This window comes from Apteryx rowi, unplaced genomic scaffold (genome assembly GCF_003343035.1).
Source record: "Apteryx rowi isolate R43461 unplaced genomic scaffold, aptRow1 scaffold_43, whole genome shotgun sequence".
Taxonomy (NCBI): Eukaryota; Metazoa; Chordata; class Aves; order Apterygiformes; family Apterygidae; genus Apteryx; species Apteryx rowi.
Window position 1 is genome coordinate 2,950,903 of NW_020450683.1, and position 24,851 is coordinate 2,975,753.

The following is a 24,851-nucleotide window of genomic DNA, read 5'->3' on the forward strand; positions in this document are numbered from 1 at the left end:
TTTTAAATCCTTCTTTGTGCGATAGTTTCATTTTACAAAAGCTGAACTAGTTTATAATCAGCTCAGTTGATGTGATCTTATTCATATCAAAAGTGCTTAACAGCTACGGTCCCATGTACTCATTAGCAAGCTGAACTTAAATTGTGTCAAGTTCTGTGCTGCTTTGCTGTGGCAAGTGGGAATGTTTGTTGCAGCTGTCTTTAAATTTAAATTTGGATGTTTTAAATGAATTAAATATGAACATGAATAATGCAACTAGTAACCTAGCCTTTCCACAATTAAATGCAAACTTTTTCATTTTGTCTCTATGTTTTTAGGTTTTGATATGCCACAGTATTTGTACTTACTTTTTTGCCTTGTAGAAATGATGAGGAATTAGAACTTGTGACAGTTCAGTGGAGCCTTTGGCACTTTTGATACCTAGGTGAGTAGAAGTTAGTTTGGAACTGTGGGAAAGGCACTTAATCTCTTTAAAAAAAAGACAGCAAATCAGTTGGCCTTTTTAGGTTCGAAGTTAACATCCCATTGAAATGAATTTGCACCTTGATCTGTCCTTTCATGATGTAAATTCAGGAAACCAACACCGCAGGAGACTGTTTCTGTGCTCCATACTTTCAAGAGTAAATTGATAGCCATAAGCATGAGAAATATATCTTTAGAAAAAGATGGGAGTTTTAATACTGGCACCCACTTTTGTACAAGTGGCAGGTTCTGCAGATAGGGAATTACAGAATGCGCTGGCCTGTGTTCTGTAATTCTCAACTGCTTTATTTGATGCAAAAGTAAAATTACCTCCTAAATATGCCATTGACCCAGCCAGCAAGTTCTTCTTTGGGACATATTGTGTCTACTGTTTTTAAGCAAATTCTTATCTGTGTGAATAGTTTTTCCCCCTTAGATACCAAACTGTAACTTCTGCTATTTCTTCTTCTAAGACTTTCTTAGTGTTCAATCCCAGAACAGTGTAATAGAGCAAATATATCTGGACAGCATTATTTCCTATCCTGCCTTGCCTATTCACTTATCTCTTTGCCACTTACTTTCTTTTGTCTAGACTGAAGTTCACCATCTTCCCTAGGGTATTTCAAGTTTGTTAAAGCCTATAGGGTGATTACACTTCCCTTCTGAATAGTTATTAGTGAAATAAAATCATAGAGTAGTTCATGTTGGAAGGAACTTCTGGAGATCATCTGGACCAACACCCACCACTCAAAACAGGGCTAACTTTGAAGTCAGATTCAACTTTGAAGTTAGATCACATTGCTGAGGATCATAGCAGCTTGCACTTGGAATATCTCCAAGGATGGAGATTGTACAACTTCCATGGGCAACTATAGACAAAGCTCAGCCTTTTTGTTTGTTTTGTTGTTGCTTTTGGGGGGGCAGGGAGGAACAGACACACTGGATTTTTTTTTGCCATGTTGTCAGAGCCTGGTTAAACTGCTGGTATTCTGTATCTGCAGCTTTCATTAATGGTGTTTACTAATGAAATTATAACCATTGGGAATTACGATATCCAAAGCCTTTACATTTGTAAAGCCTACCTTATACCAGTTTAAGAAGGGCTGAGGCTATGTCTTTATGGCTAAATAAGAGAGGGCAGGGACTAATCCCTGTCCATGAAGCTAGTGATGCTGACTGGCTCATATCCATTCTGCTTGGGGTTAGCTGCCTCTAGAGCAGATAGGCTGAAGCCACACTGTAGCATTTGGTCCTGGCTCTTGGTGTCATGTGGCCCTAAAACATGCCAATTACTATGCATATTTGTTTCGTTTTCAAGTGTCTGAGGTAATGTGAGGGCTGTGCTGATCTTCCATGGTGAAACTATGTGTTGCTATGTGTCCTGTCGTGTGGTGTGAGAACATATGGGGGAGTTTGATGGTGCAAAGCCATGGATGGTGTTGGAGGACTGCAAAGGATGGAAGGAGCCAATATGGTGCAATTTTGTTTATACTGTTTTTTAGAAGTGGATTTTGGAGTGAGCTACCCCAGGCTCATACCCACATAGCTTTTAACAGAGTGGCAGTCCTCATGCGGACTATCTAAGTCTTCTCATTTGGGGAAGAGCCTCTCTTTTGTCTTAGAAAATATATACAAAGTCTTATTCTCTTCCAGGAGAGACTGCAAGTGGTATAGGCTGTGGGGCTTTAGCAGTCATCCATGTGCTTTAAAGTTAGTTAGGATTTTTCTACCCACTGTGTGGGCGAGGACTGAGGGTAGAGTTATTTTACTTTTTCTACTAAACTGTAGTCTTCCAAGCATAGTGTCTGAATATCTCTTTCACATTCATGAACTTTTCCTCCCAAAATTTCTGCAGAGAAGAGTTACATATGCTTCCCATGCATGGCTCTGAAGTGCTTAGACTGAAGCAGCTTTTCAAAAGCCATCTGAGTGGCACAGGACCACAAATCACATGCCAAGTGAGTGAGATTTATGATTAGCAGTCACTTAGGTACTTTAGAAAATCTCATGTCTGGGCACTTTACACAGGGGGAGCCAAGCAAACAGCGGAGATCATAGCCAGAGATTGTGAATACTAGTCTGGTGCCTTTATATAACACCTTTCACCCTGAGTTTTATGGCTGGAGGACTTTTCCTACCATGACTGTTAGCTTTTAATAAAAATGACTAAAGAAAATTATGAAAAGAAGCATTAAAAGTTGTAAATAAGCTTTCACATGTAGATTACCTGAAGTTATTAAAAGGAAAAGAAACTTTACTCTTTTCACAAGTATGCACAGACAAACACATACTATTTATGAGAGGCGGTAAGAGACTGCTTTGTACCTTTTAGCTTGGATTAAAAGAACAACTTTTTTCTTTCTTTAGTCTTATTTCAGAGATTGCTTAATATTAAAAAGTACTGCATAGAAAAGCTTTATTTTTTAACATTTTTCCAGAAGATTAAATTCTTCATTTTTCTTAGCTTTGGAAAAAGGCTGCTTTTCAAAATCACAACTTCTAGCCAAGTTGGATCCGTAAATATCCCTCTAAGCAGAAATTCAGCACTGTATTCTGGTATGGCTTCCTTTTACAGCGATATTCCAGCTTGACTGCCCCACTGTGAACAAAATGGAATTGTATTGACACAATTAATCTTTCATTAGTTAGTGTAGTGTCAAAACATGCTTTTACTAGCTTTCCTAAGGGCTTGTTTGTGACTTAGCCATTCATTTAGATATTTTCTGTCAGGGTTTGGCAACATTCAGCGTATTGCTTGCTGCATGCGGAAGGCACTGCTGCCCTGCCCTGCGAGACTGGTGATGGAGGGAGCAGTGGTCTCTGGCATGCAGATCTAGAGCGTTATCTCCCGAGAGTTTTGATTTTCTATAACGTTTGCTTATAACAAAAGTGCAAATCCTCCTTCTTTTGGGGGGACAGTCTAGCCAGTTTTTGTCCCACCAGCAGAAAAAATAAGGCAATTTGGACGCTCGTTGCAGTAGTAATAGCAAAAATATTTCCTGGGTCATCGTCCAATTTCTCATCCTTATTACCCAGAACTGCTGTGAGCCATTTGAATCACAAGTGCCGGGCTGGGGACTGTGGTGCTGCTTTGCCAGAGTTAATGTTATGTTTCCATGTGTTTCCTTACATAAATTTCAGCTCTGCCTCTCTTTGTTAGCAAGCAAGAACGACACCCCCTTCTACACAGGCTCGCAGGACCTGCTGTATAGTTAGCGCAGAGATTGGCATATGCTTCTCTTGCTTATTTATGCTGCTCCCGCTGGCATAAATTTGAAGTTGTCCACATGTTGGAGAAAGACATCTAGTTTCAAGGGATTTGAAATGAATTGTCTGCGTTTAATAGGAGGTTTTCTACCTACCCTGCGATGAAAGAGCTTGTATTTTCTCCCCACTGTGTAATTAGTTCATGTTGCAGCTGATTGTATGTTTCAGAATTGGGGAATTTTCTCATGTTTATTTCTTTTGTCCTAGACATCTTCAGTTATCTAAAACCAAGCCAGTTCCAGGATAAGGACAGCGGCAGGTGATATAATGCGGAAACCAGGCCCTCAAAAAGGTGAGCAGTAATGCTTGGTATAGAGAAGACCCTTTAGTTAGCTGATCTAGACTAAAGAATATTAGGAGGCCAAGACAGGGGGAGGGAGTAATGGGGGGCATCCTGGTTGTATCCCAGTTTGAAACAGAGCCCTAAGAAGGGAGTTGTTTCTCTGGCAGATCACAAAAGAGTCCTTCATAATGCTACCACTAAAATCAATAGAAGAAGAATCCCCGCCGGTTATCTAGCCCATTCCCGTGCCAGAGCAGGCTTCTGACGAGAGAGAGCGAGCGAGCTTGCCTGCGACACACAGCATGCTCCTGGGGACACCCTGGGCTGGGTCACTGGAGTGGTTTCTCTGTAGCTGCTGGTACTATACCCGGTTCCCCGTAGCTGGGGAAGTCCTTTTTACCTTCTTGTGCACACACAGCTGCCCCACGTGCTTTTGCTTTTTCTTACGTTTTGAAGGGAGCACTTAGCCAGAAGTGCTCATTCTGGTGTGGGAGGCAGGGCTGGCTGGTGGGAGCTCGTGCAAGCCTCGTGGCACCCCTACAGCTTTTGGAGCACGATGTCAGGTGGTGATATTGCTCTGTGGAGCCCGCTGCATGCACCATCTGCTAGTGCTCCCAGCATGAGGCATCCTGGTTCTCTGCTGGCACAAGCCTCCCCCTTCTAATGAGGCATGAAACCAAAGACCAGCCTACCTTGTGGAGATGAAACATATTACAGACACTTACCTCTCATGGCCTGAATCTTTCATCTCATTACATGCAGTTGCAATGGCAGCATGCGAGTGCTCAGGACAGCTACAAGCATGTTACCTGTGTCCTGTTTGCCTAAACAAAAGGGTAAACTCAAACAGGCTGTCTGCAGCTGACCTGCTTGTACTTTTTGTTCTTAAAAAATATATATATATAGATTTCCTTTAGTGTTGTTCCATACATGTGCATTTGACTGAAGTGATCTCATCACATTCGCTTCAGAGGAGGGGGGGAGGGAGAACAGTAGAGGATGAAGCATCCTCTGCAGTTCTTTGTTCACATCTGCTACAGGCACACAGGGTTTATTGCAGGAGATTTCTATGCTCGATTTCTCTCTCTCTCTCTCTCCTTCCTTTATTTTTTTTTTTTAAATGTCCCCTTTGCTTCTCTGGTGGTTCATCTTGCAGAAGCATTATCCTCTTTCTAACACGGCTTGTCCTTTAATGAAGTGAAAATAAATGAAGGAAAACAGGGAATGGGGAGAGCATGCTGCGAGGCAGCTGGAGGGCTTGGTAATAAAAGAGGCAGGTTGATTAGTCAGCAGTGCGGCCTCAGACCTGGCTGCCTGGATCTAGCCTCACACACAGCTTGTCATCTTTTTGCCTCATGGAGCAGGGTGCCTCCAGCCAGCATTGCTGTTGTGACCTGTGTGTTGTGAATGCTGTGCCATATGTTCCAGAATCAACACCTGTATTGTACGCAGATGGGTTTCTGTCCTACTTACCTGCTTTTTTCTTTTTTCTTTTTTTTTTTTTTAATAATGCATTTGACTTCTGCTTTTGTGTTAGCTAATGTAATTTGCCTCCAGGAATTCTTGCATTTCTTCAGTGTCTCTCCCCCTTTGCTGCTTTTTGCAGCCCATTTAATGAGGATTTTGACATCTGTAAGATTAACAATGAAATGTAACTTAAGCTGCAGAATATGGTGATAGGTTACCTAAAGTAAATGTCCCTTTGAATGCATGAACACTGTGTTACAGAGCAACACTGAGAAGAGCATTGCACATCCTAGGAGTCTTTTTTGTTTCTGACTTTGATACTTTGTGTCCTTTATTCTTGCTTTCTTAAGGAGACAGCAGAGTACCATCCTTCATCAGAATACAGTTATAGTAAGGGTATCCTTCCAGCTTTTTCATTCTTTTGTGTCTCTCTGAGGAGGAATTTTAGCTGGTCTACTTCTAATGATGCCATGGCTATATTCTATATGTCTTTCTACATTTAAAGGATAAAACATACATGCAGTCCTCTTGTCCATTGTATTGAAAAAGAGGTGTCAGGAAGAGAAGATTGCAAAAATAATGGTTCAGAAGCCATTTTAAACAGCTCAAGTTTATCCACCAGGCCACTTAGTAGCAGCTTACAACTTGCCTTTTTCAGTCACTTGTCAAGAGAACTTAAAACTTGTCTTGCAATTTTTCTTTTTCCCTTTTTGTTCCTTTCACAAGGAACTACTTTTCATGGTAGCAAGGTACGTTTCATAGAGCATTACAAAATTGCTTTTTATAATAGCCTTAAAAATGCTGTGTAAAACAAATGAGCCTAGACTGTAATAGCTAAAAGGTATTCCTAGGTGCGCATTAGTCAGCTATCAGTGCATGGAATAGCCCCCTTTGATGAGCAGCTCACTCAGGGAAGGCAATTCTAGCTGAGTAATGCAAGCTCTGTTATGGCTTACTACTCTATTATACTCCCATTTAGCTGAAGGCTAAAGAGAGGTGGGGATGGGAGCTCCTGTTTCTTGCCGTATCAGTCTTTGGGGAACAGACTTGAGGGGTTTTGTTTGTTTGTTTGTTTTTTCCTTTTTTTGCCACTTCCCATCTCTGAGGTCCAAAGCAGTTGTCACCACAGGTAGCTTTAATGAGGTGCTCTCTAGAGCCAGTTGGCTCCTTCCATTGCACAACTTGTGGGGTGCTAGTTTGCTTTCTTATAAGTTGCATAGGACACACAGTGATCAGCCTGTTTCTAACTCTAAAACCCTAGTATTGTATGTGAAATGGGCCTGACATTTGTGTGGACTTTGGGAGGAAAACTGATTAGCCAGATCACTGGAGAAGGTCTAGATTCTATGTGTGTTTTTTTCTGTGTAAGAATAGTTGCAGTAACTTTTAGCTGATAAGAGACACGATTCAGATTCCCCTTCTAGGTGTTCAACATGCATGTGAGTAGTTCTTAGTGACTTCAGCATTTGTTCCCACTGAGCCTTGCCAGCTCTTAACATAGTTAAAAGGATGAAAATATATCAGTTTGCTGTTTTTTACATTATTGCATGCCATTGTGGAAGAATATTGGTTGGTAAGGATTAAGCAGACATTAAGATGTGCAGGCCTGTTGAGGCTGGGTATCAAGCCTACTCTTGACCTATGTGGAAGAAGGGAATGTGCCCCATAGATTTAAAAAAAAAAAAAAAAAAAGGTACATAATTAGGTGTAGATATCCATGTTACCTGGGTCGAGGACAGGGAGGTCATTTCTCTCGTCTGAGGTAGCACACACGTGTAAAGCGGGTGACATGACCAGTTAATGTTGAAGAGAGCATCATCTGGCTTCTTTCACTGACTCAAATGCTTTATTTCTTGTCTTAGCCATAGACTGGAAGGATGGTAAAAAGCACAAGTACAGCCGCCCATCAGAGTCTCCTTCCCAGTACCAAGGTAAGAAGGCATGTTTCACCTTTCTTCCCTTCTGTTCCCTTTTTTTTCCTCAGAGCTTACTGAGTTGCTTAGAACTTAMAATTGCTGCATGCCAAGTTAGTTTACAGATACAAACTGCTTTAAACAGTCCTCATATGTTTAACTCTGACCACAGTAAAAAATTGCTGAGAAGACATCAGGGGTAAACATACAGCTAAAGCTAACTCATTTTTCATTTAAGCAAGATAGAGTGTATCTGTTTCTTACTGTCCAATCCTGAGTGCCAAATGAGTGATTCTGCCCATATTTTTACATGTGTCCTAGACGTAAGGGACTTCCTAAGTCCTATGTGAACTGTTCTTGTGCATTCAGGGAAGTGGTTAACACAGCCCTAGCTCTGTAGGGTGGATGTGGTGCGACTGTAGCAGACCACTGAATACTACACATTCCCTCTTTCCCAGCAGCAGGAAGTTGGCACCTACCCCAGCAGACAGGAGCCCCYTGTGAGTCAGCCCAGCTGGCAGTCTCTTCAGAGCTAAGGGCAAGCGATGGAGGTAGTAGCACAAGAGTTAATCACTTCCCTCTCCCTTTGGAGATCATGGTTTATGCAGTTCGTTGACAGGACACGTTGTGGTCCTGTGCAGAGCATCTGCAGATTAAGTTTACAGAACTGATAGTTCCTGCTATCTCTCATGGGGGATATGCAGGCAACTTCCAACTGTGTGGAGTTTACATAAGGCTTGTATAATTTAGTAAAAGATTTTAGGGCCCATATTTTGCTTACAAACATAGATTAAAAAGTTGATGTCCAGATTTCCCACATTGCAGAGCCATAAGAAACTAAAGCATTTCCTGAGATTAATCATTTTTAACTGGAAACATATATTTGCCTTCATGAAAGGCGCTCTTGTGTTTCGTAGAGCCCCTATGAGAGCTGAAGTGGCTGTTGTGCCTTGGAGGCTCAGTTAGAGTGGGCCCAGAGGTGGGATTCAGGACTGTGGTTCTCAAATACTTTGGACTGTGGCCACCATCAGTCTTCAGCATTCTTTTCAGTGGCTTATCGTCTGTCCTTATCTACCTTTGTATTGAAGTCCTGCAGATCACAGTTTGGGAAGCACCTTCTCCAAGGGGAAGAAGCTCTTTAGCACCTCGGAGAAAGTCCTGGATCCTCTGTCACCACGTGTTGAGCTCTAGATGCTGTTATAGGGCACCATCACAGTTCAATACCCTGTGTGTAGTCTACCTTCAGGGCTTTGAGGGTTCCACTGCAGTTTCTTTGCTGCACGCTATACCATTTCCATGTGTCAGAGGACTGGCTTTTTTCGGTGACAAGGCTCATTTGAAATGGAGCTCTCTGTGAAATTCATATGGAGGCATGCTTCGCCGTTATCATTCGAGATAATCCTGTGCACCAATTTCAGCACCTCGGTAAATCTCAGAGCCTACAGACCTAGGAGTGGAATGCTGTAGACATGCTGTTTTATGTGTTAATTGTGTGCTCAGCGAGTGCATGGTGTAACAGTGGGGATCGCCTCCCTGTGAGAAACACTAAGCAACACGTCACAGCCCATAAAGCTTGGTTACATAGCAGTGAGTGTGCAGCTACAGCAGCTTTCTGGCAAATGGCACTCCATAGTACAGCATGAAAGGATTTTCTTCTCAAAGTTAAAATTGAATTGGGACACCTTTAAAAAGAAGCAAAGCAGACAGCATGTTGGTATCTGAAATCGATTAATTTTGGTTCACATATTCTTGTGTTTTTTCTGAGCAAGACAGTGGAGTAAGCAGTATTATGTTATCAGTTCTAGCTGTTATTGGTGGAGAAAGTGTAACTAGATTGATAGCTTAACAAAGTGCCCCAAAACTAAATCAAAATAAGAAGTGCAGGAACTGTGCCATCACAGTGAGAGAACTTGGCTCTTTGGAAGGTTGTGCCGTGTTGTCAGGGAAGGCCACTGTTGCGTTTGGATCTGCGAGCAGAGATGATGTACTGCTAATTTTCGTACTGAGTTTGATCATACTGTGCTGCTTTCATGTGCTGCCTTGACAGTAGTTAGCAGACGCACATATGGGATGCAGACTTTAATGGGATGCCTTGATCTGGGTAGGGCACACTCTCCTTCACAGACGTGACCTGAAATGCACATGTATCATTTCAATTGGATTGATGACCCCTTGGGGGTTGAAATGCTAATGGAACCCAAACCAGACTTCAGTTAAAGACAGAGACTCCATCTTCATTTAAATTCTGGGCAGAAGATAAACAGTAAATGCAACCTTATGAGAATACAAACAGAAGGGTGCAGAGTTGTACTGTTCACAACTACTGTAGTTTGACTGCTTGGGTATGTGGAGTGTTTTGTCTGTAATAAATATTTTTGAAGGTTAAGAGATGAGAGCCCAATTCTGATGCTCTGCCTGCAAGTATTATCTTCAGTTGGATTAAGCACACAATAAGGTACTTTCCAGGCAAGCAAAAGTGACAAAGTCACCTTTAATAGGCATTTTCACAGCTGAGTTATGGGGAGTCATATAGGTTTACAGTCCTTGGCTTTTGTTTAGATCACAGCTGTAATTACAGCAACGTAGTTTTTCTCGTTAAACGTCTTCTCTCATTTCTTACTGTAAAGAAGAATTGATGTACGTGAAACTGAGGAACAAGGTCCAGTCAAATGAATGATCATTCTGGTTTGTGAGAGTATGGTGTACTGTGCAAGAGGAACTGGAGGAGCAAAAGAGAAGTCAGAGACCAGGGCAAATAGAGGGTGAATTTAGGACTGACAGGACATTTTGTATACTGTACTGAAAGCCAACAACAGCTGCAGGCCAAGTGATCCCCTTTACTTTTCATAGTGAGAGAAGATTTCAGTCTCTAAAGGCAGTTCTGTCCTTGGCATTCCTGCTCCACCGCCAGTAAAAGGGATATTTTAGCACTGGCTGAAGTGCTAGTATTGCATGAAGCTGAGTAGTTCACTAGGAATTGGATTAAAGCCACCAGCTTTTTTTGATAGACACTTGGAAAACATTCTCCAGTGGCTGTCTACCTGGGCCAAATACGAAACAAGCATCTCAAAGACAAAAATATCCTGTCCCACCACAGTAAAATGTGATTTATTAATGTGAATAAGAATATTGAGAGAATATAAAATACAAGATAGTTAGCCTTTGCTAACTAGAAGGCCAAACAAGATATTCCCAGTGTTACCCTTTGGCCTTATAATCTCTGTATGCAGCATGCCTGTGAAATGGCATCAGCAGGCACCCAGCAGCTTTGGCATTCAGTATCCCAGCCTCCTATTAGATAGCACATCTGGTGCGTTAGGCTTTAGAACAGATATGTTTGGAATTGAATGCTGTTTGGAATTGAGTTTGGATCAATATAGCAAGCAGGATTTGGGTACAGGCCAGAGGACCTAAGGTTAAGCCAACCGAGCCTGATGTATCTGTCTTCGACAGTACGCGCTGTTTTTCAGGTACAGAGCTCTGGACTTGTTCTTTGCTCCCTGGTTAAAAGTCTTAAGTATCTCCTGCTTTTTTTTTCCTATTTTATTGGCTGCTTTCCCTTTGTTGTAAAAAGCCCAACTTTTGTGTTATGCCATTTTCTTCTTATTCTTTCTGTGCCTTCGTTTTGTGGTTTTTAGGTTAAAGTTGATCGTATTTCATTGTGTTTAAGAGTAGTTTGAAATTCCTGGATAAAAAGCATTGTGTTATGAGCTAAACATTATTACTGTTTTCATTTAAAACCATTCCCTACATTCTGTACTGGGCTCCCTCTCATGTTAAGGCAAAGGTGAGATCCTCACAGTTCAGTATGCATTTTCTGTCCTATTTTGTAATTCTGAAAAAGAAACAGTCTTTTATTATGCTTATCATTCCGTATTTATGTAAAGAAATTATCAATGCCAAATGGAGAAGGAAGGAAGACTTAACTCTGCTATATTGTTTCTATTTTTTGTTAGAATTTAGAGAAGTCTTTCTGCTGCTCCTGCTTTTCTTTGCAAAATAAGTCATCAAAAATGTGAGTCGTAAGTAGTTGCAGTTTTAGTGTTGTGTGTGTCTTCATATGATGGTTGGATCCCAACAGACTTTAGAATTAATTTCAAATAAATTCCATGTCCAGACACTATTTTTAGAGGCACACAGCTGTCTCAGAAATTTACTGCTCCCACTGGAATTTTATAGTGTTGATCTCTACTACAATGTGAACTGCTATAGAAAAGCAGAATGGCTTCAGTTAGTTCAAGTAAGTGAAAAGTGGAAGGATTAAAACCATAACTAGCTTTAATATTGAGGGATTGAAACCAATTGAGGGGAGGGTGAATTTTTTTTAAAAGTAAAATCATCAAAAGCAGCTGATCCTTTTTAATAAGTTTGTTCAGACCTGCACTTCTCTCCCTGGATATTGTCACCATAGGCATCCTCTGTGCTCCAGGGAAAAGTGCCTCTGAAGGGCCATGGACCTCCTAACTGTGAGTCTGGTCTTGGATGAGACCAGAACTGGAACCAAAACTGATGGGTGGGATGTATCCAGGTATTTTCACGTCAAGAGTGCAAGGTTTTGTATAGACTCCGGCTGTATATTTATTACAAAGTATTCATTCAAAGAGTTTCATTGATGTATACGAATGTAAAACTGTATGTTCAATTAACCCAAAAGAATTTTTTTTTTTTTTTTTTKTGAGAACATTGTTGCAGTGAAATACTCAATTTCTTCGTTCACCCCAGTGTAAGACTGCAGGCTGAACAGAAAATATGTGGCAACTGATGGAAATGTGTACTCTGAAGAAAGGAGAGCTGCTGTCAGCATCTGTAAAGAGAAATATATTAAGCCAGCATGGCAGTGAAACTAGTTTATTTTTTCTTTTCTTTTCCACTGTATTTAAAGCACGCTAGTGATCTGCATGGGAGGTGGCAGGAAAGCTGTGTTTGTTATTTATTTGGAGCTCATAGATTATCAAGCCCTTAAGGGTTGATATGAGACAGAACAAAAATAATGTGTGTTGATCTTAATGTCTGAATTTTTAGAGGTGTAGTGGGCACTGCAGTAGCTGAAATGGCTCTTAACATAGCTTTTGTTTTGAAAATAAACTGATTAAAAGCTTGACATGAAAAAAGGAAGTGGTAACTGACTCTTTAATTGTGCTGCCTCCAATGCTCTTGAAATGACTTGAAAGCAATGGTCTCTTGGGAGCTATTCAGATGAATTCAAGCTAATGTCATGCTGGAAGGATCCCTTCCCAGCTGTTCAGTCTAAATGGCAAAAGTCATGATTTGCTTGGATCACGGGAGCTTTTAATTCCTCATTTAATAACAGGTTCCCCTTGATAGCATAGTGCTTTTACTGTTCCTGGATATACATGGAAGAGCGGTGCAGTCAGTGATAAAATATACTTCCCCTAACAGCAGTACTCAACTGAAGGGGCTTTGGTGGTGAATACGACCCGCTCTGTTCAGTAAATTGCTGCCTAGAGGATCCCTGCCTTCAGTCCTGCCTAAGCTGTGGACAGGAAATTAATTACTGGCCTGTCCGTTAATCAGCTACTGGAGACTGGGTGATACCTGCCTGCATCTGCTGGTTTCTTAAGGCAGGCTGTGTGCATGTTGGACAGGGGGTGTCAGTGTTAAGGTGTGAACCACAGTGTCAGCAGAATGTGAAGTTTTCTGTTGATTTGGGCTGCTTTTAGCTCTTATCCCTCAGTGGCTGTTCATGATCCCCAGACTGAGCATGCGTTTAGTGTATGATTTTTAAGGGGCAGTTGTCTAGAAGACGCCACGGATTCCAGTCTTTGCTGGATATTCTATATTAAGATATAGGCTGTGATCCTCGCTTTTTGCAGACCTACATCAGCAGCATAGAACCAGTGACATGCTGTAGGCAACATCACGCTTTGTTCTGCCTGTCAGCTGCAGTTGTAAATCTTTTGTAGTCACAAACATCAGAGGATCTTGATGAAAACATGTTGCCTGTGAGCACCTCCTCTGTGAGAAGTGGAGAACTGCTAGCCTTCGGAGTCCTGCTGTCCCTTTTCTGAGCTTTTTGCTCGTAAGCTCCTATTTGAATCCTTTTTTCTCTTCTCAGGTCACTTCACCTGGGAGAAATACCTGAAGGAGACATGTGCCATCCCAGCTCCTGCCCATTGCTTCAAGCAGGTAAGAAGGTGAATGGAAACAAGAAAGGCCAGGGAGAGTGGTCTGTTTGTGACCCAAACAGTTCTGTGCCTTACTTAAGATAGACCCCCTTTTTTGGCAAGGAAATGCTTAAGAATATTAGAGACTTAATAGGAATCCAAATGTGTTGGAGCAAAGATAAAACAGATATGTTTAGACACTGCAAATGTTACAGAACAGCACAGAAGATTTAACTCTCAGATGTACATGGATGGGAATGTTGGAACACTCTTTATTCTCTGCTAAACACTGGCTCTTGGAGTTTTGAGTAGGCTGTGATACAAGTTCTGCTGGATCCTGTCCAAAAACGGAGATTTTCTACAGAATTCATTAGATCTTTGTGAGTGGAATAGTGACCTCTTGGTCATCAGGTACTTGACTGTGTAGATTACTGGGTTGAAAGGGGATCCAGGACTGAATTGGCATGTCATGTGTGGGTCAGAATGGGGGGTAGCAGCACAGTGTGATATCTGGGTCTTGGGGCTTTATGGCAGGTGGATGATTCTCCTGAAAAGAGGCCCAAGAGAAAAAGATAGGTCTAGTTATCTAAATGTTGCTGTGCCACATGTTGGTAGTCTGAGCGGCAGATCTGCCAGGGCTCTATGAACTTTTTTTGCTGCCCTATGGTGCCTGCCTACATGCTGCCTGTCAATCTTTGGCAGAACCAGTTTTGAAGCACCCAGGGCTTAAGCTCTATGACTGGGATGGTGCGTATATTAGAAATCATGGCTCTTACTGGGTCCCTGTTCTGTTCTTTGCAGTCATACACTCCACCTACCAATGAATTCAAGATCAGTATGAAACTAGAAGCCCAGGACCCCAGGAATACCACCTCCACTTGTATTGCTACTGTGGTGGGTCTGACAGGCGCACGCCTCCGCCTGCGTCTCGATGGCAGTGATAACAAGAATGACTTCTGGCGGCTGGTGGACTCAGCCGAAATCCAGCCTATAGGAAACTGTGAGAAGAATGGAGGGATGCTGCAGCCTCCACTGGGTGAGCAGAAGCTGTTCTGTCCAGCCAGTGTCAAGCACCTGTGTCATCTGTGGGGAAAACAGTGGTCAGCTTATATTTCTGTACTGGAGACAGGCACATGGACTTCCCCTGCCTGCTACTGTGATGTAGACCAGCCCTGTTAGCTTGGTCTGTTAATCAGATGTGCACCATACTGGTTCCATATTTCCATGTTCGCATCATGGTATGGGAAGGGAGATGTTTTGCAGTGTAGATGAAAGCTCTTTACACTCAGATTAGTTTCTTGCACTCTTTGCAGCTCAAGCACAGGCTTAACATATGCTGATAATGCTCTTATGCCTTCTGAAATTCTCCGTATGTACTTCAAAGGAAAAACACATTTTCCAGCCATTCGTACAGAAAAAATCGCAGAGCCACTAAGTTTCCTAGAGTACAAAGAAGCAAAGGAAGGACAAGCAAAAGTCCTAGTGACCCATGGATATGGGCAGTAAAACTGAAGGCAGAGTGACTGTGATGGCTTTTCACAGAATCACAGAATGGCTGAGGTTGAAAGGGACCTCTGGAGATCATCTAGTCCAACCCCTCTGCTCAAGCAGGGTCACCTAGAGCACGTTGCCCAGGATTGTGTCCAGACAGCTTTTGAATATCTCCAAGGATGGAGACTCCACAACCTCTCTGGGCAACCTGTTCCAGTGCTCTGTTACTCTCACAGTAAAGAAGTTTTTCCTTATGTTCAGATGGAACTTCCTGTGTTTCAGTTTGTGCCCATTGCCTCTCATCCTGTTGCTGGACACCTCTGAAAAGAGTCTGGCCCCATCCTCTTTACACCCTCCCTTCAGATATTTAGACACATTGATAAGATCCCTGCTCAGTCTTCTCTTCTGCAGGCTGAAGAGTCCCTGCTCTCTCAGCCTTTCCTCGTATGAAAGTGATCCTGAGTGATCGCCTGTATATGAACATGATGAATCCGAGTTTTTTTCTGGGAAGAGACACACAATCACAGAGGCAGTATGGGCCTATAGCCCTAGCAGTGTCCTGATCACAGGCCATTGCCCATTGCTTTAGTCTTCTGGTCCTGTGTGCAACTGTGTCATGCTCAAAGGTGTGTTTAACACAAAACTGTTGCCATCCATCAGCTTTTTCCCCTTGCAGCCATTATATTTGGAGCATAGTACTGACATCTGGGTGGAGGTTCTTTGCTGGGGATCTCTAAATCTTGATGTAGAGAATATCCCAAGAGAGCAGTTAGGGCTGAGGCATCTACTGTATCACTGCTAATTCTGATACTGTAAGCATTTATATTTTCATTCTTGCTCTCTAGGTGTATTTATGCCAAAGTATCTTTGGGGCAATAGAAGGTTAGTTTGAGACCACTTAATGCGGAAACATCATGTCTGAAGAGGCTCCCAGTGATTTAAGTTCTGTCTTGAATGAAGAAACACTTGTGGCATTTCATCTGTTTGTTTGTTTAACTTTACTTGGCTACAGCTTTATAAATAACCTGGGTAGCTGAACATGCTTTCCAGTCTTATCTCCAGATAGTCACACATCTTTTCTTGATGCTAACCAAATGATGAGCTGATTTGCTGATTCTTTCCTGACTAAGCAGCAAGATTAACTTTATTTTGCATTCTACTGCCCATTATTTTTGCAATGTCCTCCTAAATCACACTCTGAATTAGCACATCCCCAAATAATATCCAACTGATATATAGCAGTGGAAGCAACCTTGCGTTAGAAATACTTTTATTTACAATTTTTCCTTGAAAACCATTTGTTACCTTTGGTGGAAGTACAGGCTAAATTGCAATGGGGCTTTTGGGACTGACCTTTCTGAAGAAGGAAGAAACATAAGCAAGTGTGGGTTGTGGCACATCACACCGCACAAAGCAGTGTGTATGTAAATCTAATTGTACCCTTTCCCATCATATTTGCTGCAGACAGAACCTGCTACAGCTATTAATATTAGAGATGCATTTTTTGTGTCATGTTAATGCATGCTACTGCCCATTTTCAGACATTTCTTTGAAACTGTGGTCCAAGGGTACAGCTCACATCTCCTGTGCAGCCTGCCCAGGAAGCATAGGTTGCCTTTCTCAGTCTAACAGTGAAGAGCTTCCTTCTGTGCCTTTTCTGAGTTTTGCCAGCAGATGGCAATAAATGTAATTGAGTTGCAGAGCAAAACTCACTTGTGACTGTGCCAGAAGAGTGGGTTAGTACTCTGTGGAAGAGTCTGCATGCCCAGCTCCGATGAGGCTTACTGTATCACCTACTTAACCTAGAGCTAAACAGGAGCAATTCTGTTGTGCCCAGCATAAATTTGGGTAAGAAATGGCTAACTGCGCAGCCTCTGCCTTTGTCCTTTCTCCCTGCAGAGTGCAAGAGCCCAGAAGGGCTTTGTGGTAAGGATTGTCAGTGGTCCTTGTACTGCTCTTGTGCTGCTCCTCTTTTGCTCTTCTGGTGGCTTAGCTTTCTCCTCCCCTGAGTTATGTGACCTGCTTGTTCAGTTTCCAGTCTGATTTGACAGAATCACAAGGCTGGCAAAGTGGCCTTTACTGAATTGGTTGTGTCCTGGCATTTAGGCCCTGGAAAAACTTTCCCATACTAATCACCACTGCAGTTCCGTGGGATGCTCTCCACATAGATCCAGTCCCAGGGTTAACTTCAAAATACTGCAAATAGGGAAAGTGCAATGCCATGTTCAGCTGAGCAACAGAAATGGCCTATTTTAGAGTAATTTCTGTACAGGAAGCTGCACTTTTAGCAAAGATGATGTTTTGTGATATCTGGATCCTTTTGTGGTCATGCTTTCCAGAACCGCATTTTCTGTACTGTCAGGTATCTCCTTGAGATCTTACTTTGGTGGGACACTCCATGACCTCCATGCCATATTCTGCTGTGGTTTTCACCATTTGTTGTTTTCTTTCTGCTTTCTCTTTGATCTTACTTTTTCTTTCTTATTTGTTGTGATCTTTCAAGCAGAACAGAGAGTGCTGGGCTCTGGTACCAGGTGGGTTAATAACACAAGCCTTTCTGTAGAACAGCCCTATAACCACAAAGAGTGTGGAAGGAACAGGGCTAACCAGTGGACACAGATCTGTTATGTCATCATATTCAGTGCCATGGACTCAGAGCGTGGGGATTTGCTTTTTCCCTCCCATAAACCCCTTCCTGTTACTTCTCTGCAGTTCTTCACAGAAGGTGTCCAGACAAAAATTGCTGTGCTTTCCTGTGATCATTAAATCTGCTTCCCAGCCTCTTTTTATTTCTTCAGGTTAGCTGCCTGCAGCTGACTTCTGAAAGGTGGAGGAAGCCACCCAAATGCTGAGGTTCCCTAGTGGGGAAGAAATTTCATAGTCTGAATGTGCATTTTTTGATTCATGACTGACCCATAGTAGTTTGCCCTGAAGTTGCCAGTATTAGTTCTACATAAAGTGTTCTGCCTGTATGCTCAACATAAAGGTTTTTGTTAAGATAAGAGAAAATTGCTATCACACATCCATTTCCAGATGTTTCTTTTCAGCAGCATCATGTTTTGCATTCAGAGTATCAGGAAGAAGTCAAACCTGACTCTTCAGTGTTCAGAGGAGAATGGTGTGGAATCATAGTGCATGCCCGCTGCAAAGTCCACATCAGAACAGGTGTGTGCTGCCTGATCCAGTGATCCCCACAGCCTTAAAGTCTCCATTTCTTCTTCCTTTTCTACAGGCTTTCGGCTGAATGCCTCCTCTTGGCCCATGTTTCTTCTGAAGACTCTGAATGGAGCAGAGATGGCTCCTGTCCGGATTTTTCACAAGGTATGTTACTTACTGTTTGTGAAGACATCCATATGGCATGTCCCCTTTATTGCAGAACACCAAAATCACACCTGGTTTCTTGTGTGGAAACTGCTGATCCCCGAGAAGAGAGAGGTATTGCCCAGCTTTGTCACAGTGCTGCTTTTCAAGGACAGAGCTGTATCTTTTGCAGCTGTGTTGTGTAGCAGGTGTCAGGATGCAGATTGTTGTGTACAAAGAAAGGTTTTCAAAGCTGGGGCTTGAGAAATTTGCTTGTTTTTCACCTAGGCTGCAAGTGCTTCTCAAAGTCAGGAGAAGCAATATGTGAAAGTCAGCAGCTCTCTCTGAAATATTTTATTGTACCAGAGACTGCAAGGAGTGCAAGCACCTTCTATTGCTTATGAAATAGCCCTGCAAGTATGACTTCTTAGTTTGTATTCTCATCCCTTAGTGAACTCAGAGGGAGGCAGAGGCCAGTCTAGAGTCAAATGCTGTGGTACGGAATGCTTGGGGTGGCATCACTATATCTGAATCTAAAAGACTAGGAAGAGCAAACCCCAGATAAGGATGGCTGGTGGATTTCTCACACATCTAGCAAAGCTGAAGGTGGGGGAAAAATAATGGAGAAAGATTGTCACATCTCAATTTTTCTTGCCCTGTCAGGAGACATAAGGTGAGAGTATCTTATAAGGACTACTTGGAGCTTTATTCTGTGTTGCATGACAGAGTTGTCACAGTATTTGTGATGTTGAATTACCATTGTCTGGAATTGATCCAGCAGCCTGGGGATCCCAGAGCAGCCAGTAGTGGACTTTGCTATCTCTTGACTTAAAAGACATGGTTGCATAGCTGGGCTAACTTGTGCACTTCTAAATTGGGAATCAAATCTAGCCCAGTAGCTCCCTTCACCCACTCATGGAGGTGAGTTTGCTGATGGAGGGGGCAGCCCTGGTCTGGGGAAGCACTGGCGTATCCTCTTTGAGCATCTTTTCAACTTCTCCTTGTAGGAACCACCATCTCCATCCCAAAACTTCTTCAAGACAGGTATGAAGCTGGAGGCAGTGGACAGGAAGAACCCTCACTTCATCTGCCCGGCCACCATTGGGGAGGTGAGAGGTTCTGAGGTCCTCATAACATTTGATGGCTGGAGAGGTGCCTTCGATTACTGGTGCCGATATGATTCCCGGGACATCTTTCCCGTAGGCTGGTGCTCGCTGACTGGAGATAATCTGCAGCCCCCTGGAACAAAAGGTAAGGTCCACATTGTTGCTTAGCTCTCTTCCTCCTCCTCTCAAACTATTGAAGGACAGCAATGCAGGAAGAGACTAGCAGGAAGCACATCTGGGTGCTTTTTCTTGCTTTGTTATTGCTACTTCACACTCAGTAGGGTACTACCTTCCCCCTCCCTGTACCTCAGTTGTCAACTTCCTGAAAACCTGAAAACCTTGCAAAAAGGTACAGATCGTCATATCTATTAGCAGTGAAACAGAGAGTCTAGAAGCAAAAGCATTAAGTAACAGCTATTCTTAAAGGGCAGGGTGATGGCTCCTTTTCTGGAGGGATGATAATACTCTGTAACATTGCTAAGCTCTGTTCCCTTTTAGGAATTTCCTCAGAGTCTTTTCTGTGTCTCCAGGGCACACGCATTCCTAGGGACTTTCTACCCAGTGGGGCTAGGCTATTTGGGGATATAATAAGGGAATAATTAGAACTCTCTATCTTTAAAGTATCTCTGTTTCTTGTGGAGAAAAAAAGAAGTGAGAGTGATGGGGATGAGGCTGGTTCTAGAATAGCAAGACTGCAGCTGTTTGTACTTCTGACAGTTACCTTGCTCTACCTTACACTGTAATCTCTGCTGAAAACTTGGAAAAAGCAGGTCTGAACCAAATAATATCTACCTTGTTCATAGAGCCATGACTATTGGTTAGGAGTGGTACTGGGAAACTTCCTGTCCTGCGAATGTCAGAGCGTTGGCTGTTGAGAATTTCAGATGTCTATAGCTTGCTACGATTGCAGTTGTGTTTAAGGACACAGGAGCTGTCGTTGTTCCCATTCACTGCCTTCTGACATGAATGTGCTGCCTGGCAAGTCCAGTGCATGCTTGTAAATGAAATTAGAAGCAAGAGAGCAGCCTATCCACCTGACCTGAAGGATTACTTAGGAAAGGCACTTCTCTGATCGGACTGTTCCTCTTGAAAAAATCTAGGGTCAGTTTGTGTTAACTGATCAGACTAGTGCTTTCCTTCTGTCCTTTGATATGAGCCAGTTCTGTTCTGTGTTGCAAAGCTTGTGTCAGGGTGGATTGCCTGAGGTAGTCTTGCATGGTCTATGTACAAGCCAAGCTGTGAGCTGTCCTTAGGTTGAGATGATTTGTGTTATGGGTGGGAACTGAAAGGCACTGTCTCTGTTTACCTTGGATTTCTGCGTTCAGCCTTGATCTTCCCAGCCTCTCCCTCGCTTCCTGCTGTTTGTTTGCATCTTGCCTGCTGCCACCCTGTAGGCTCCACAGAGCTGCTGTATAATCCTCACAGCCAGTGTGTGAACTCTCCAGCAGCGGTACTCTGGAGTCAGGGGTTGTTGCCCAGCTTCTTTGAGGTGCTTCTCAGGTACTGCACAAATGGCTAAGACGTGTTTGTGTTGGGTAGGAGCTTTTGTCCAAGCAAACTGAGGGAGTTCTGGGGCTGGAAGATTTCAAGTGCGATATAGAAGTCACGTTTGCAGGAGAAATGGAAATCTCCCTTCCGTTCTGCAGTGTATCTGCCTTGAGTATGCAGCTCTGGGTTCCCTTCAGACCTTTCTCTGCTATAGACTGAAGCTATAAGCAGGCCGAACATCCAGAAATAATGTTCATGGGAACAACACTGTGATAACTTGGACCCTTCTTAGGAAGCATTTGCTCACTCTAGTTGGCAGGTAGCAGAGACAGACTTTCCCTCTTGCATTAGCTAAGCCAGTAATGACTGTGCAATTCCTAAGTGCATAAAATAATAGTGAGCTTCTAAAGTAGCATCTCCCCACTCCCATCCAGAGGCAGCCTTTGCTTTCAGAGAGGTTTCTGCTCTCTTTGACATGTTTTTTACCTGCTGGGGCTGGAGCAGGGATTTGAAGAGGTTATGTGAGTCACTCAAAAATGCCACAGAGTCAGGATCAGAGTTGTCTTTGTGGTATTTTACTTTCCTCTCTGTAGCAAGATTTTTCCTTCACTCCCTCCCTTTCCTGTCCCAGACTTTCCAATTTCCACTTTGTGGTATTAAACCAAAAGAAGGGAGCACTGAGAATTTTTCCCTTCTGTAATTAAATTCCTGCCTTGTTCCTTTACTCCTCAACCCTGCTTTGTGAAAGAGCTGAACACACTTCTCCTAGAACCAGTGAGTGCTGCTTCTGGAGGGGCTGGAGAAGGCTTTGCCAGAAAGGGATCCCTATTTCCTGTAGTTCCAGGAACTTTTTCAATAAAGCTTTCTTCTGTGCCAACCCAGAGACTGAAGTACCACAGTGAGATTTGGGAGATTCCCTCTCCTGGAGGGAATGGCCCTTAAAGCAGTCCTTTCCCAAAGGAGAGCAAGGGGAACTTGCTGTGCAGAACCATCAGTACTGACTGCACTTATACTGAGCTCTGCTGATGTTATACCAGATTGACCACAAGGTGCAAGGAACACTTGGGAGAGCTGAAAAGTCCTGTAAAGAGTTAACTCTTTGAAACTGATGGCCTCACAGGACTGAACGAAAAGAGGCCTCATGAAGTGAGCTCATGTTAAGGGGAAGCAGAACTTCAAAGAGGCCAGGCATGTTTATTTAATACTGGTAACTTAATTCAACTCTGATCTGTCCCTTCTGGTTGTTGCCAGCAGAGGTGGAGGAGAGCAGGGCTTCTCCTAGGCATATCCCCTCATTGGCTCCAGCAAGCCTCAGGGCCTCCCACCCTCAGTAGTGTTTGCTTAGCTGGAGCTGCTGGAGGAGGGTGGTGGTGGAGCTGGGAACTGGCCAGCCATCCTGAGGGGAGCTTTCTGGAGGGCACGTGTGTGTGAAGGGAGGAAAGGGAGGTCAAACAGCAAGGAGGAACAGCTCTCAGCTCACCAGGTTGGTAATTATATCGCTGTCTGTGCAATGGCCCGCCGGTAAAGCTCAGCTGTGCCATGCAGCCAGATGGCTGTGGGTTCCCGGGCTTCTCCTGAAGCTCCTGTCTTGGTATAGCACAGCTTGGAACTGGGGAGGATTTCAAATAAATACATGCTGCAAGTGAAATTTAGCTTTGGGAGGATTTACACACAAGAGCTTGAGCTGCAGAGGAAATCAGGAGTGATCCTGATCCTCTCTGCTCCATGCCCTCTTTATCTGCCTGTGGGACAGGGAGTTTGGAGGTAGGCTCTTCTGGGATTATGGAACCAGTTGAAATGAGGCAAACCCTATCTTGTACCTTCCTCAGCTTCTGCACACTATCTTAGCAGCAGTCAGAAAAGCCAGGCCCCTATGACTTTCCCAAAGCGAGGAGAGCTGTTTTATGGGTGTTCATCAAGCTTCCTCCTACTTCCCACCCAAACCAGTGATGCAGAAGCAATGGGGCACTCCTAGTTTTGTCTCTTAACAAGCAATCTCCCAGTGTCTACCCCCACCACTCCACTCTTCACATGTAGTGTACAGTATCTTATATGAATTTTCATGCCTCTCACCCCCATGCTCATATAAACGTATCCTGGGCTCTGAGGAATCTAAAGTGGAAGTGGACTACTTCTTAAACAAAGTGTTGGATGGCAGTTTTGACCTCTGCTCTAAGAGCAGCCTATGTTAATGATAGTTTCTAAAGTTACCTTGCACAGGAGGCACTAGTGACTTGTAGGTTCACTTCAGACTTTTAGAAATTAGCTCTTTTTGATTGTTTCTGGAAGAACTGTTTGCACTTCAGTTCTCACTGAATCAAGCAGTCATCTTAGAGAAAGCCTACCACAGCGCGTATACATAAAATAGATGAATTAAGGTTGCATGGGGAATCTAAACTAAACTTATCACAAGGGCTTTTAGACTTTACTGTTGCATGGTATAGTCAGAGTTTTGGACTTAGGGCAAAACAAAGGCGAATGGTCTTTTACTATCTTCTTTAGATATTGCAGCACTCTAAAGCATGGCCAAAGTGCACTGTATGCACATTATTAGGGATCCCCAATTTTTTCAGTAGAAGATGCTTAAGATGCATTGAGTAGGGAAGGAATTATTCCCCTCTGCCAGCTTGGGTGCTTTTCCATTTGAGTCATATAGTTGAGTCAGTATGTGACTCAACAAATATTGTAGTAGATATGATGGAGAAGATACCGTGTTTCTCAAGCTGTGAGCTTCAAGGTTTAGATGAAGCTGTGACTCACATGATCATTGTACTAGTCTGTTAGGTAGAAATGTAAATTGGGGAGAAGGTAGAGATTGAAGGAGTAAAATATATAGGTCACATAATACTTTTGAAATTTGTTTTCCTTGCTTCTTAATTTTTCTAGACTTCATACTCCTTGGGGAATCCATGAGTAACTTAAGCTTTCATTGCTCTTAAAAAGGAAAAAGTAACAACAGTGTTTTCAGCTCACTGAATAAGTAGAACAGAGATTTGGAAAGCTGTTTTGGAGAGTCCTTTTCCATTATGAGCAGTAGAGAAAGTTCAATGCTGCCAGCATATTATTAGAATAGACCTAAAGATGAGGATTGTCACTTAGTTACTTTAAATCACATCTGGGAAGAAAGTGAGTAAGATACACACTGAGGTGCAGCCGTTAAGGTTCAGGGCAAAACAGATTGAAGAGGGAAATATGAGACTCTGATAAAAATCACTGAGAAGAAAGAAAGAGATAAGAGACTGGTTAATGATTGTAGTTTCCGGGAGCACCTAACCTCAGCAGGGAGGGGAGTATGAGGGAAATCCCCTATCAACTGAGGCATGGTCTTGCAGACAAGAGATGCATCTGGTTCTTTTATCCATGGGAAAATTGAAATTTCACAGGCTGGAGGAAAGTTCAGTCCTTTGTAGTCCATGAAAAACACATTGGAAGAGGATCCATGAGAAGTTGTTTTCCTTTCTGAAGTGGTTCGTGGCATGTAGAACTGTGAATCCCCTGGGGGAAAAGAAACCACATAGGGGGCATGTCAGGTACCTCTGCAAGGTCTCTTCTGGCCCTCAGCTCTTCCACTCGGGGAGGTGATGGCCAGCTCTGTAGAAGCAGACATCAAGCACAGTTTCTGGCAGTGGAATGTGGCCTTCAGTTAAGGAGTCTTTACACTTTGTGTCTGAGGGGAATAACTAGGTAAAGGGATATAGGCTGTCAAGAAGAAACTGAACAAAGAGAAGATCAGGGCTTTCTTTTTAAAACTGTTGATTGTGGGAGCAGGCACCTATGAGATTTTCTGCAAGATTGGAATGTTTGCACAAAACATGCAGAACTCTATTTCTATTAAACACCAGCTTTAAATTTCAAAGACATGTATGCGTTTCTTTGGGTTTTATGCTACAGTATCAGGAACTTTAGCTGTGGCTGACTTTACACAATATGAGGAGTTTACTGGAACCCC

The 24,851-nt window shown here is 43.0% G+C and overlaps 1 protein-coding gene across 5 annotated transcripts in view; it reads left to right on the forward strand.

Annotated features, from left to right (window-relative positions):
* Positions 1-24,851, forward strand: part of SCMH1 (Scm polycomb group protein homolog 1) — an 81,848-nt gene that overhangs the window by 16,531 nt on the left and 40,466 nt on the right. The window contains exons 1-8 of one of the 5 annotated variants that reach the window (XM_026076332.1): positions 323-424; positions 2,318-2,420; positions 3,937-4,021; positions 7,342-7,410; positions 13,469-13,539; positions 14,319-14,553; positions 18,241-18,329; positions 19,316-19,559. In XM_026076332.1, coding sequence (XP_025932117.1) covers positions 3,997-4,021; positions 7,342-7,410; positions 13,469-13,539; positions 14,319-14,553; positions 18,241-18,329; positions 19,316-19,559 — 733 coding nt within the window. In that variant the 5' untranslated portion in view covers positions 323-424; positions 2,318-2,420; positions 3,937-3,996. Of the gene's footprint in view, positions 1-322; positions 425-2,317; positions 2,421-3,936; positions 4,022-7,341; positions 7,411-13,468; positions 13,540-14,318; positions 14,554-18,240; positions 18,330-19,315; positions 19,560-24,851 lie in introns of those variants that run through there. The other 4 variants (XM_026076330.1, XM_026076331.1, XM_026076327.1 and 1 more) reach the window with 4 other exon arrangements.